General features: G+C 46.2%; 1 protein-coding gene across 1 annotated transcript in view; it reads left to right on the plus strand.

The window, feature by feature from the left end:
• Positions 1-314: 314 nt before the first annotated feature.
• Positions 315-13,587, plus strand: part of EXOC3L4 (exocyst complex component 3 like 4) — a 47,287-nt gene continuing 34,014 nt past the window's right edge. Inside the window, exons 1-4 of the mRNA XM_054026545.1 lie at positions 315-473; positions 5,029-5,403; positions 6,074-6,448; positions 9,977-10,628. Coding sequence (XP_053882520.1) covers positions 5,076-5,403; positions 6,074-6,448; positions 9,977-10,628 — 1,355 coding nt within the window. The 5' untranslated portion in view covers positions 315-473; positions 5,029-5,075. The remainder of the gene's footprint in view (positions 474-5,028; positions 5,404-6,073; positions 6,449-9,976; positions 10,629-13,587) is intronic.

The raw sequence follows: 13,587 nt of genomic DNA on the forward strand, positions 1-13,587 counted from the left end.
AGGTCAGAATGTTGCCCAGTGCCCACACAAGCCTCGGGCAGAGAAATATAATTGCACAGATCATTTTGGGGCTAAGGAAAGATTCCCTTTTCCCTGCTGCACACAATGACCTTCAAAAGAATCACGGCAGCAGCCGGCTAAGTGTTTACAGACTCGGGTACATAGGTTCATGCACTCCAGGGCATTGTAAATCATTACTCTCCTTTTCCTGGAATTTCCCCAGGGCCTAGTCCCCTTTCCTTCTGTTATCAATGCAAGAGTGAAAGCGAAAACAGTCTCGACGTCCGAACAGGTGAAGCAAACTGCTGCAGGGACTTTTGCCTGGGAGACACTGACTTTCTTCCTCGTACGGGCTGTTTTCAATAAAGCCCCCTGGAAATCCAGAAGATGAGGAGGAGAACCTCACTGTAGGGAGAGGGATCAGCTGCCAGGCTCTCAGGAGAGCAAGGAACTGCTGCTACCAGCTAAACCAGGTGAGTTTCTCTGCCAACCCCCCTGTGCCCTGCAGGGATCCTAACAGCAGCAAGAGGCCTCCATGTTCATTCCAAGCTACCTGCAGAGCACAGGAAGGAGCCATTAGACATGCTCTCCAGAGGGCCTGCCCGGACAGGTATCGCTCCTCTGGCTTTTCCTGTGGTGGACCACCACTGTAGAGGGGGTGAAAAGGCCAGCGGCGGGCAGCGGGGGGTTGAAGAGGTGAGCGATGAGGGAGCCAGCGGCGGGTGGGCGGGGATGAGGAGGCAAGAAGCGGCGAGCCAGCGGCAGGCTGGGGTTCTCGGGTATGGGGGTTTCTGGCAGGGGAGTGAGGAGGTGAGTGGCAGGTGGAAGGAGGCGAGCGGTGGGTGGGGGACTGAGGAGGGACGCAGCAAACCAAAATACAACTGGGCATGATTTTTATTGAGTCTGCAAAAGGCGCCCTACATAAATCAATTACAATGATTTCAATGTGTGAATGTGCATATTTATTTGTTTTTCCTAAAGTTAATTAAGTATTTTAAGAAAATTTGTCAGTGGCCACCAGCAAGAATTGGTGGCCGCACTCTGAGGCCACCAAAATTTTTGTTATGAGAACCCCTAACCTAGCTACATGAAACACTTTGTGCTCCCCCCTCGGTCTGTATCCACCTTCGCTTTCCTATTTTATACTTAAATTTTAATCTCTTTAGGGCAGGGCCTGTGGTTTATTCTGTGTTCTTATGGTGTTTAACATAGTGGGGGTCCATGACTGGAGCACATAGGTGCGACTACAATATAAATAATAATATTTAGCTAAGCTAGTGTACAACTTGACGGTTCCAAATCAAAAACAAAAAAATGGCATCTCACCTCTCCTATTTTTTTTAAATTGTAACTTTAATGCTGTGATCTGGACTTACCTGCAAATTGTTTCCTACCATCTTGGTAAAACGCTGCTATTTTATTCTGATGCCTCACTGCAGTGTTGCTACGTTTTCACCCTCTTGCACAATATTATCTGATAGATTGTAAATATTGCATTCTTTGGCGCAGGGACGGTGCCTTCCGATATGTTTGTAAAGCCTCTAGCACGGTGGGGACCTGATCCTTATCAGGGCTGCTGAGGGCTACTGCAGTATAAACACTTCATAACCATAACTGTCCCCAGCCTTTGCGTACAATTCTAATGTTCTCAAAAGCCATCTCAATGTAACCCATGTTGAACCCTGAGTCACAGGACAGCATGTGGAGGTGTGGGGGTGTGGTAAGGTTACCATATTTGAACATTCAAAAAAGAGGACACTCCACGGGGGGTGTCGGGATGACAGTGCTGCGCAAAGGAGGAAGGGGAAGCAAGGACTCTCCTTACATACCTATGCCAGCTACCAGGCCCTTGGGGCTGCAGGCTCACTGTCTCAGGAACAAGCAGGCAGGGACTGAGAGGAGCACTGGCTCCACCCCCTCACTCCATGGCCAGCCAGGTTCTGCAGACATGAAGCGGTGCTGTAATTTGCTGGTAGTTTAGAAGCACTTAGGGCCAAGGAACCACCTTAGTAGACACCCTGAGAGCGAAGGGCTACGAGGTGCAGATGGACTCCCTGATCGTCGGAGCCTTGGGTGCCTGGGACCCCTGCAACGAGCGTGTGCTGCGGACCTGCGGGATCGGTTGATGCTATGCATGGCTCATGTGGCGCCGCATGGTCTCAGACACCATCCGATGGTCCAGGGACATCTACATCGAACATGTCACTGGCCACCGACAGTACCAGGAGGTGTGAGCCAGAGCGACATCGCTCTTTGACTACGAGAACGGGACCAAGAGACTTTGTCTGTTGGACCATATGAACTGGAACCATAAACTCCCTGAACGTTAAATCTCACCAAATGAGGGTCAACCCATCCTCATCATTGTATCCACTCATTCTACTCCACACCTGAACATAGCCATTATATGAATTTCATACCCTCATATCTTAATGTCTGTACTCTGACCCATCATCCTTTTAGGCCCAATCAGGGATATTGCAGATTATATATTCCTTACGACACCCGATCTTAAACCAAACTTCACACCCCTCGATAATCTGTACGTTATTCCCTGATAATCAGAAACTTCTATGCTTAAACTCTGTACCGTTCACATTTTTTTTAAACATCATCTTAATAAAAAATTTTATATCAGGCCCTGCCTCCATCTCAAGCAGCAGCAGCATCTGTGGGAAGGAGAAACCTTTATTTGGGACCCTCCCTTCCCAGCCAGCCAGAGACATGAGGCCCCAGGGATTCACATCACAGCCCCAGCTGGACTCCCAGAGGCAGTGGCAGCACGGTCTGCATGGAGGAGGCAATTAGGGATCCTCCCAGGGTGGGTAATGGGGCATTCAGAACACTAAACAGGCCTTGGTAATCATCCAGATACGGAAGTCAAACCTCCCTTCAGAAAACAGGGGAGATACTGTGCCTCTAGGAGGTGTCACAGGGGCACGGTGTCTTGCCCTTGCACCAGGGCTTCCTCAGCACAGGACTTAAAAAAATAATAATCACAATTTAGCCCTTTACCGTAAAGAGAAATGAGATGAAATGACACTGAAAAAGATGTCAGCAGCTGGCTCGTTGCCTGCACTCGGGCTCCTAACATATTAGAAATTGTGGGCAACTGTTTTTAAATGCTCCTAGTGTAGGTAAGGCCTGTGAGACCAAAAAATAATAATAAAAAAAATCAGATCGATCTGCAAACTGTTCCCAGACTGGCCTTGATTTGTGTGACTTTGAAGTGCTTTCAGACAGTGTGTGCTATATAAAAGTTCATTGCATTGTGTAGCCTCTGCAGAACTGTAACCATGACAATTCAGAGCACAGAAAGCATTATGCTTTGATTTCTTATTTAAGGAACTAGAGGCGAAAACTGAGTCTTTTCAGTGTGCTTTAGTCACTGCTGTGTGATGTCGATAACTGACCATCCACATCTCGAGCCAGATTCCAAGGCTGAATGTCTGCAGATCTCTGTGCATAAACAAGGCAGCAGCAACCAAGCCCAAAGCTAACATGTCTGGGTTATAGGCTGTGAATGCGCATATAGGCTAATGCATAGATCTGCCCTAAATTGCTTTAAACTCAGCTGGAGGGGGAAACTAGTGGTACCAGTTTAGGTACTGAGAGTGCATAGCATACCTGAAAGTATACAAGAGGGCTGCTCTCAGGCATTGAACTGGGGCCCTCTAGACTAAGAGCATGCACGTGCACAATCTGTGCTAAAGAGCCAGGCTCTGAAGGTAGGGTTAGGGGACCCAAGAACCTCTGAATGCTAAGTGGCAAGGGGGTGCAGAAGGGTTACAGGAATCACCTGATTCTGGTCTGTACATTCTGGTTCACCAAAGAATGTCATGTGAAGTCTTAAATGAAAGCTGGCGTCACACCGGTCATCAATATCTTTGTGACATGGGTACGTACAGGTACTCTGTAAGGAGTTGTGCATATATGCAGAAAATCTGTTTTTAAAGTCTGTATCCAGATATTAGTCAACAGGAAAAGTGACAAACAGGTTGTCTGTCAGACAGGAGATGCCTATCCATTTACATGTAAACTGAGTATTGTCTCATTCACAGTGGGTCCCCTATCGCCAGTCTGAACTGAATGCAGATGAAGGACTGTAAGAAAGAACCTTAGATATAATCTAACAGGAAGTGAAGCACAGGGGGGAAGAAGAGAGCCTTCTCTGGAGGTGCATAGCAAAAGTTTGCTTGAGTATATTGGGGATTGGAGGGAACAAAGGCCCCCTTCACTGGGGGAGTAAAAGGGCTGCCATCAGGGATTGAAGAAAGTGCTTTTGCATCGTAAAACAGGGGTCTCAACCAGGCTTGGTTGAAAACTCTGGAGAGAACTTTGGGTGAGATACGCTTCTTTAGACAGGAGGGTAACTTGGCAGTTAAGGTTAGTATCTAGAAAGCCTGTTATGATTTTGTTTTTGTGTCACCATTCGTTTTCATATTCTTACTCACTATCACTTGAATCTCTCGTCTCTGATAATAAACTGATTCTTGTTTTCACTATAAATATATCTGTGTGCTGTGGTGGTAAACAAAGAGCTGGTCCAGAGTTGTCTCTTATAAGCTTGTGTGTCCTGTTCCTTTGGGAGCAGCAGGCCTCACTCTAAATTCTGTGAGAGTTTAGTGGACAAGTGGCTATTCATGCAGGGAACGCTCAGAGTATTTGGAGGTTGGTGTGTACCTATCACTACTTGTATAGAGAGGGGGCTGTCTGTGGAGGCCTGGAAGGCCATGCTCATGCTGCCAGGGGCTCTTGTATTCAGGGACCTGATCCACAGCAGGTATAGACAAGACTGCTTCATGCACGAGGCAGGTGGTGGTGAGGTGCCTCCCAACCCTGGTTACGCTGGGGTGCAACAAAGGTTATTACAGACTTGCCTCCTCTGTCAATTCGACAGAGTGGGGGATACAAAGAGTTGCTGCCTAAGGGTGACTCATGAGACAGAGCAATATCCCAGCATTACATAGATCCCACGTAATTCTTACTGCTTAATTCTGCTCTTGTCTGTTTCTTTTCTTTGACTAGTTACTCCTCCTCCTACTAAAAACTAGATACCTGAGCCCAGTGAAAAAATGGCGTCTCCAGCAGAACCAGCCTCCCCAGTAAAAAGCACTGAGGATGAAGGAATGGATTCTGTTTCTGAACTGAATAGCTCACCCGTGAACAATCTGGAGGCAAAGAGCCCCGAAAGTGCTCTCAAAAGAATGTTAAGCTTCAGGAGAAGTAAACGAAGTCCAGCCAAAGACAAAGCAAGCGAAGACTCTGGCACCCTGAGACGAAACAAAGGTTTTACACTGAAAGGCTTCAAACAAAATGAAGAGAGCAGCAGTGCTAAAAACATGACCGACACCAGTGTGGACAAGAGTGGGGAGAATACAGGGGCAGAGCCCATTCTCGCAGGTAAGAGGTGAAAATATAACCCACTGTAAAAACACTTGCTAGGATTCTAATAAGATTTAATCAAAGTAGACTCTGCAGGGCCTCAGCGCAATAGAGCATTGAATGAAATGGACTTGCCTGGGTAGAGAATAGCCTGATCTCTTGCAAGGTCTTTTTGGAGTCTTTAAAGGCAGAGCACAGAGACCAGGTCTCCCAGGTACCAAGGGAGACCCCATGAATGGGATGTTCTGCGGCCCCGTCAAATGGTATTTTATTAGCATTGAAGGATCCTCAAGAGGGACACTTATAAGCTTTGTGATGATACATTACAAGAGACCTTTTGCATGAAGCATTTTCCAGTTACATTATATCACACACATTAGCATATTTTCATAAAATCAGAGAGTGCAACATCACTCCATGCTCATCCTGCCAGGGGCTCTTGTTTTCAGGGACCTGATCCACAGCAGGCATAGACAAGACTGCTTCATGCTTCACAACCTGGTTACACTGGGGTGCAACAAAGGCTATTACAGACTTGCCTCCTCTGTCAATTCAACAGACTGGGGGGATACAAAGAGTTGCCGCCTAAGGGTGACTCATGAGACACAGCAATATCCCAGCATTACATAGATCCCATGTAAGTCTTACTGCTTAATTCTGCTCTTGTCTGTTTCTTTTCTTTGACTAGTTACTCCTCCTCCTTCTGAAAACCAGATACCTAAGCCCAGTGAAAAAATGGCGTCTCCAGCAGAACCAGCCTCCCCAGTAGAAAGCACTGAGGATGAAGGAACGGATTCTGTTTCTGAACTGAATAGCTCACCCGTGAACAATCTGGAGGCAAAGAGCCCCGAAAGTGCTCTCAAAAGAATGTTAAGCTTCAGGAGAAGTAAACGAAGTCCAGCCAAAGACAAAGCAAGCGAAGACTCTGGCACCCTGAGACGAAACAAAGGTTTTACACTGAAAGGCTTCAAACAAAATGAAGAGAGCAGCAGTGCTAAAAACATGACCGACACCAGTGTGGACAAGAGTGCGGAGAATACAGGGGCAGAGCCCATTCTCTCAGGTAAGAGGTGAAAATATAACCCACTGTAAAAACACTTGCTAGGATTCTAATAAGATTCAATCAAAGTAGACTCTGCAGGGCCCCAGCGCAATAGAGCATTGAATGAAATGGACTTGCCTGGGTAGAGAATAGCCTGATCCCTTGCAAGGTCTTTTTGGAGTCTTTAAAGGCTGAGCACAGAGACGAGGTCTCCCAGATACCAAGGGAGACCCCATGAATGGGAAGTTCTGCGCCCCCCTCAAATGGTATTTTATTAGCATTGAAGGATCCTCAAGAGGGACACTTGTCTTGATACATCCCTTTAATTTGCTATTTCTTACAGTAATGCTGCTGCACTTTTTTTTCCCAGGCCAAGTCATAAGGCTGCGCACTCACATGGGCCATGTCTACTCTAGAAAAATGGGTCTATGTTAACTGACCTTTACCTAATCATATCTCTTTCCTAGAGTGGACACATTGCAATGCCTTTCAACCTGACTAAGCAACACTTCTAACTGCTTAGCCAAGGTAAAAGGCAACACAGTGTTTCCACTTAGGAAAAAGGTTGAGATGAATTAATACACCCTGACCTAACCTTGACCCACATTTCTAATCTAGGCAAGACCCAGAGGCCATTGTTGATGCCACTGTATGGACTGGTTGGAAGGGCAGTGTGGCAACTGTGAGACCTATATCAGTGAAGGTGCTTAAACTGCTTCACATTGTTACAGCGTGAGCTTTGTAAAATGGAACTGAGCCCATCTTGTCAGCTTTGCATACCTAATGACCTAGATTCACAGATCATGACCAGAAGGCTCCATTATGATAATCTAGGCTCCCCTCCTGCATAAACTTGTGTCATTGCACTGAGTCCAATTACTTGTGTCTGCACCAGAGCATCTCCTTTAGAAAGACACCCAATCTTGATTTAAAGATGACAAGTGATGGAGAATCTCCCACACTCAGTGGTAAGCTGTTCCAGTGGTTAATCGCCCTCATTGTTTTTAAAAAGTGGGTTTTATTGCCAGTTTGAATTTGTCGACCTTCAGTTTCCCCAGCCATTCAATCGTGTTGGGCCTTTGGCTGCTAGATGAACGAGCCATTTAGTATCAGAGCTCTCTTTCCTGCCTAGGTACTTACAGTGATCCAATTGCTTCTTAAACTTTCTCTTTGATAGACTGACTAGATTGAACTCCCTTAGCCACGTCACCACACCCAGAGCTCCCGTTTAGAGGGCTCAAGTTCCCAGTGACCTCCGGGAGCCGGAAGATGCTCCAGAATAGGAGTCTCTCACACAGCAGCTAGGATCTCTGCTGTCACACCAGTGTTGCATCCAGAAAGGCAGTTTTGTACGCTCTCCATTTCTGGTTAGCAAGTGAAATTAGACTAATGACTGAGCTGCGGTTCTTGGTGCGACAGTGGGAAATGGAAAATTTAATTGGATCAGCCCCCTTTTGGACTCTAGTGTTCCATGATTATCAGGGCCGGCTCCAGGCACCAGCGAAGGAAGCAGGTGCCTGGGGTGGCCAATAGAAAGAGGCGGCACTCACGCGGCAGCACGTCCGGGTCTGCAGTGGCAATTCGGTGGCGGGTCCTTCACTCACTCTCTTCCACTTCGGCGGCATTTCGGCGGCAGCTCAATCGGGTTTTTCTTTTTTCTCTTTGTTTTTTTTTTGCCACTTGGGGCGGCAACAAAGCTGGAGCCGGCCTGATGATTATCATAGTCCAAATGGTGCATCAACCAATGAAATTGGTTCAAATTATTACTAGCAAACTACCTTCACTCCTATGGCGTGGCGAGGTATAATGCTGGCTGTTTGTGGTCCCTTAGAACTGTGTTTTCAAGGCACTTTTATCATCGTTTTTCAAAATCTGCACAGTAGATAACTCAGCTGAGTGGGAGTGTAAAAGGAAGGCCCCCACTCCTAAAGTGACCGGAGACTGAGAATGGATTTTCCCCAACCCTCCCAGACTGGGTAACAGCATAGAGTGCTTGGAAACCAGCGTTACAGCGAATAGTCAGTACCTAGTAGTTATGTGCATGTCTGCAAAATGACGGTGTCATGCCAGCCATGGTGGGGCTCCTTTGGCTTCAAGGAAGTTACGGTGGGGATGAGTCAGACCCATTCTTTGAGATCTTTTTAGTAGACTCATGCAAATATTATTATTTCTATTACAATAGCACATAGGGGCCTCAACTGAGATCAGGGCTCCATTGTACTAGGCATTGTACAAACATACGTTGGAGAACACTTGCCCAGAAAAAAGATACAATACAGACAAAGGGAGAGAAGGGGAAAACAGAGGCGCAGGGACCATGATTTGCCCAAAGTCACAAGCATAGCACTGGTGGAGCTGGGAGACAGGGATCTAATCCCAGCTCTCAGTCCAGGGCTCTCTCCAGTAGATCTTGCCTCCTCTGATGACTTGATGCAGTGGTCTTATGTTCAGTGTGAAATCTGCGCAGCCAGACTGATTTACAGTGACAACTATAGGAACAATGCCGTATGACGCATATTTGCTTTAAAATACACAGTACAAACCAGAAATAGCACCACAAATAAGATCGCCAATCTGAAATATATCTAAGCAGAGATGGGCCTGTGCTGCCAAATTCAGGCATAGACCCAAACAGAAGTTCGGGGGTGTTCGGAGCAAGAGCTTTAAGTCGGTCCCATCTTGGAGTTTGAGATGCTAGAGCTACAAACATTTCAATGTGCTGTCTAAGGCAGCAGGTGTGGGTGGGTCTTAGGGGGAACCTGAATGAGGAGAGGGCAGTAGACAGGCCAACCAGTACATGAAGGGCATTCCAATGACACAGAATGTCTAAAACGCACCATAGCTCACAAGACCTGCTCACAAGATGCTAGAGAGATACTACTTTAATTCCCGAGTGCCATTTCCACAGCTCACAAGACCTGCTGGAACGGTAGGAGCTTTGGAAGAAGTTGGTTCTTCATTCAGGTGAAATTCACATCACTGGTACAAAGCCCAAGAGATCAGGTTCATGCAGGCAAAGTATGGGGCGATGGATAGAGGCTGTTAGCCCCCAGCTCAGAGCTGCACTCCAGCCCTCCCAACATCTGGGTTAGAACAGTGACACTACCACTGTGCACCAGTAGCATGGGGGGCTAGGACCACTGGGTCATATCCCATGGGGGAGGGTCTCAGAGCCCAGGCTCCAGCCCAAACATCTACACTGCAATTTCGTAGCCCCGCAGCCCGAGCCCCGCGAACCTCAGTCAGCTGATCTGGGCCAGCTGCGGGTCTTTCATTGCAGTGTAGACATACCCTGTGAGCCATGGCTCGGATATTTCAGTGATTTCATCTGAACAGTATTTCTCCTCTATGTCAAACATGAGTTAGGGAGATTAAAGGTGACCTGGAATGCCACTCTTCACGCAGGATGCAGTAGAGAGCCAAAGCAGCCCCGCAGTCCTGACTCAGACACTGCTCTCTCCTGTGCTCTTTACTGTTGTAATAGGCACATTAAATATCTAAAAGTAAACTCACAATCTGCTCTCTCCCCCGCCCATGTTCTCTCTGCAGTTATGGAAATAAATGAACTTATTCAGAAAAAGCAACTTTTGGAGGCATTTGCAAGCATCAGGTGTTTGGAGAAAGAAGTTATAACTGAAAAAGAGGCCAAGAAATATGAAGACAATCCTACAGAATATGCCCGGAAAGCCAAGGATGTGGATTTGCTTTGTAACTCTGTTGCTAACGCAATCAGATCCATTGTGGAGGAAACACTTGATCAGTGCGATACAGATGAAAGTTTGTTGACTTCTATGGTGACCGTAATCTCCAAGGAAGAAAAAGCTCACGCTGATGTACAGAGCCCCAGCTCTTCAGAATCGGACGAGGTTGGCAGACCCAGAAAATGGCGAGACGTGTGGAAGGAAGCTGTCAGAGGGAGTGCTGAAAAGAGAGTCCGTAACGTGCCTATTTCATTGAAGGAGGACAATGATTCTTGGCTCGCTATCCATTTAGGGTTCCTCAGAAAATGTGTTATTGAAGATTTATTGAAAATCAAGCAGTCGGTACAAAAGTGTTACCCAGATGACTATAAAGTTTGTGGAAGATACGTGGAGTCCTTTCACGGTGCCATTTCTTCACACCTGCAAAATCTCTTGCAGAGACCCTTGGAATTCAATGAACTTTACGCATTACTTGATTGGGTTGTTAACACGTACTATAGGTAAGCTACTATTCTCCATGCCAACTCTCTCTCCTCCAAATAATAATTTGGCTCTGAAAATCTGCAAGGTGCTTCAAGACACTTTTAGTTATTCTTGGGTTCCCATGTGAGTAAGACAGATGCAACCACTTGAACTATAACGGAACGTACCAATCTGATAAAAGATAGTGGCAAAGGCTTGTGCGTAAAATGCTTACCACATGCATCCACTGTACATTTAGATTGCCTTGTTTCTCTTAGTCACTGACTTGCAGTGCCCACGATACCCATAAGTTCCACTTGCCAATGTTATATTTCAGCTCTAAGAAAGCTCAGTTCCCCCCCATGGAAACATTTTGCAAAGCGCAGCCTCTATTAGCAGATCTTTCCAGCTGTAATGCATGGTGCGTGGAGGAACTCTGGGCTGCACCTGTTTAAGCTGTGATGCAGGTTGGAAAGAATCTACACTGCCACCTGTCCCTGTTGGTAGGGTGACCATACGTCCCGGTTTGGCTGGGACAGTCCCTTTTTTAAGCTCTGTCCTGCCCATCCCGACCTTTTTGGCAAAAGTGGGCATTTGTCCCATTTGCTCTTGCCAACTTGATCAGTTGGCAAGAGCAAGCGGGACAAATGCCCACTTTTGTCAAAAAGTGGGGTACAGAGGAACATGCGGGTGTGGGGGCGAGTGGTGACACCATCCCTGGGCAGGGGGAGAGGAAGGGTTTGGGCGGGGGGGGCAGGCAGGGCTCAGGCAAGCAGCGATGCCAGCCCCACCGGGGAAGGGGGCTTGGGTGATCAGCTCAGGCCAGCCCCACATGGCGAGAGGGGGGGCTCAGGCTAGCCCCACGCGGTGTCCCATTTTCCCTTTGGGAAATATTGTCATCCTACCTGATGGCCACCCCCTGAGCCTGGGTATGTGGGACACCACTAGATGGCATTAGCCCAAAGAAAAAGAGGAATTGGCTCAAATAAATAACTTTAGAGGTGTGGGGTCTCAGAACCTCTAAAAATTATTTACAGCACAGTAGGAACCCAACTGTGCTTGGTGGTATACAGAGTACAGATACGCAAGACGACATTGGGGCTGGCACTAACAGCTTACTGAGTCTAAGGGCTTGTCCACATGGTACAGCAATGTGCACTACAGGGGTGAGATGTCTAAAACGCACCAACATGTTGTGCGACAAACTGGCCCACATGGACCTGGCTGGTGCACACTAAAAAGTTCTGTTTCAACGTTAGCACACAGGAGGGAACTTTTAGTGAGCCCCAGCAGGGTCCACATTTCTAGTTAGTGCACAACACATTGGTGCACTTTAGAAGGCACACCTTTCTAGTGCGCATTGCCACTCCATGTAGATAAGCCCTACGAAGACAATAGAAATACATGAAGGGTGGAGGGAAAAGGATACAATATACAAATCAGCCGGACTTGTTTATGATATGCTTGTTTATACAGATTCTCTACCTACACATTAGTGGCTGGCTAATTTCAGAGCAGCATCACTGCAGGTGTGGGTGGGTCTTAAGGGGGAACCTGAATGAGGAGAGGGCAGTAGACAGGCCAACCGGCACCTGAAGGGCATTCCAGTGACACCGAAGTAAACACAAAAGCAGTTGCAAAAGAGGTGGATAGATTGGGCCACTTATATATAAGTGCTTAACTATTGATTGAGGAGCTTAGCTTTATGCATCCCTGTTCAAAAATGGTGATTGAAATTGCATTGGATGTGAAGTTGTTTACTTAGCCAGATGTAATCAACTTGAAATCTAGCCATAAGTTTCGAGTACTTTCAGATTTAAAATTTTTATTAAGATGATGCTTAAAAAAGTGAACGGTACAGAGTTTAAGCACAGAACTTTCTGGTTATCAGGGAATCACGTACAGATTATCGAGGGGTGCGAAGTTCGGTTTAAGATTGGGTGTCCTAAGGAATACATAATCTGCAATATCCCCGATTGGGAGTAAAAGGTTGATGGGTCAAAGTACAGACATTGAGATATGAGGGTATGATGTTCATATAATGGCTATGTTCCAGTGTGGAGTATAATGAGTGGATATGATGATGAAGATAGATTGACCCTCATTTGGTGAAATTTAATGTTCAGGGAGTTTATGGTTCCACTTCATATGATCCCACGGAGAAAGTCTCTTGGTCCCGGTCTTCTAGTCGAAGAACGATGTCACTCCGGTTCACGCCTCCTACTACATCTGCCTGAGTCCCCTTGCCAGTTTTTGTGACTTTACAATTGCATTTTTCTTATTTTAAGAAATATTTTCCCTCTCATTACTGTGTGTAAAACCCACATAAACAGAGGAATCTGATTCCACAGACGTGAGATTGAAGCTGATTATACCAAACATCCTGTCAAAATAAACTAAAGCAAACAAACTAAAAATCAAAAAGCAAATACATTTCTCTTTCATATAAAGTCATCTGAGTCTTTACTTGCAACAGCAGTGGGTAAAAAAAATTCAGACAGAAAGGCGCTATCTAGGTTGGGTGTACTTTTAAATGAATGACACATTCATGCAGCATGCTGGAGTACACACTATTTGTACAGCTAATGTCATCTTATACATTCCCAACCCACAAATTTGGCCAGATGACAGGGCAACACCACCAACTCTTTCCTAATAAACTCCCTCTGCATTAGCCTGCCAGAATCCAGACTTGATACAGTGCAGTTTTCATTCAACTTAGATCTGATCTTGCACTCCGTACTCAGACCTAATTGCAATTTATGGGAGTTTTGAGTACAAGATAAAGCCCCTTATGAGATGTTGTCATTGCAGCTGACTTCCGGATATAGCTCTAGTGAATAGTTAGTAATTCATGTTCCACATTCAAGGAGGTTACAAACATTTTCTCTTCCTTTCTCATCCTGTATTTAGAAGACAGAGTTGTAAATTGATCTTGCTTGTGCAGAGTATGGATGGGTTGGTGGATAGCACATTTGAATATCGTACAATATTGAA

The sequence above is a fragment of the Malaclemys terrapin genome, chromosome 4 (genome assembly GCF_027887155.1).
Source record: "Malaclemys terrapin pileata isolate rMalTer1 chromosome 4, rMalTer1.hap1, whole genome shotgun sequence".
NCBI lineage: Eukaryota > Metazoa > Chordata > Testudines > Emydidae > Malaclemys > Malaclemys terrapin.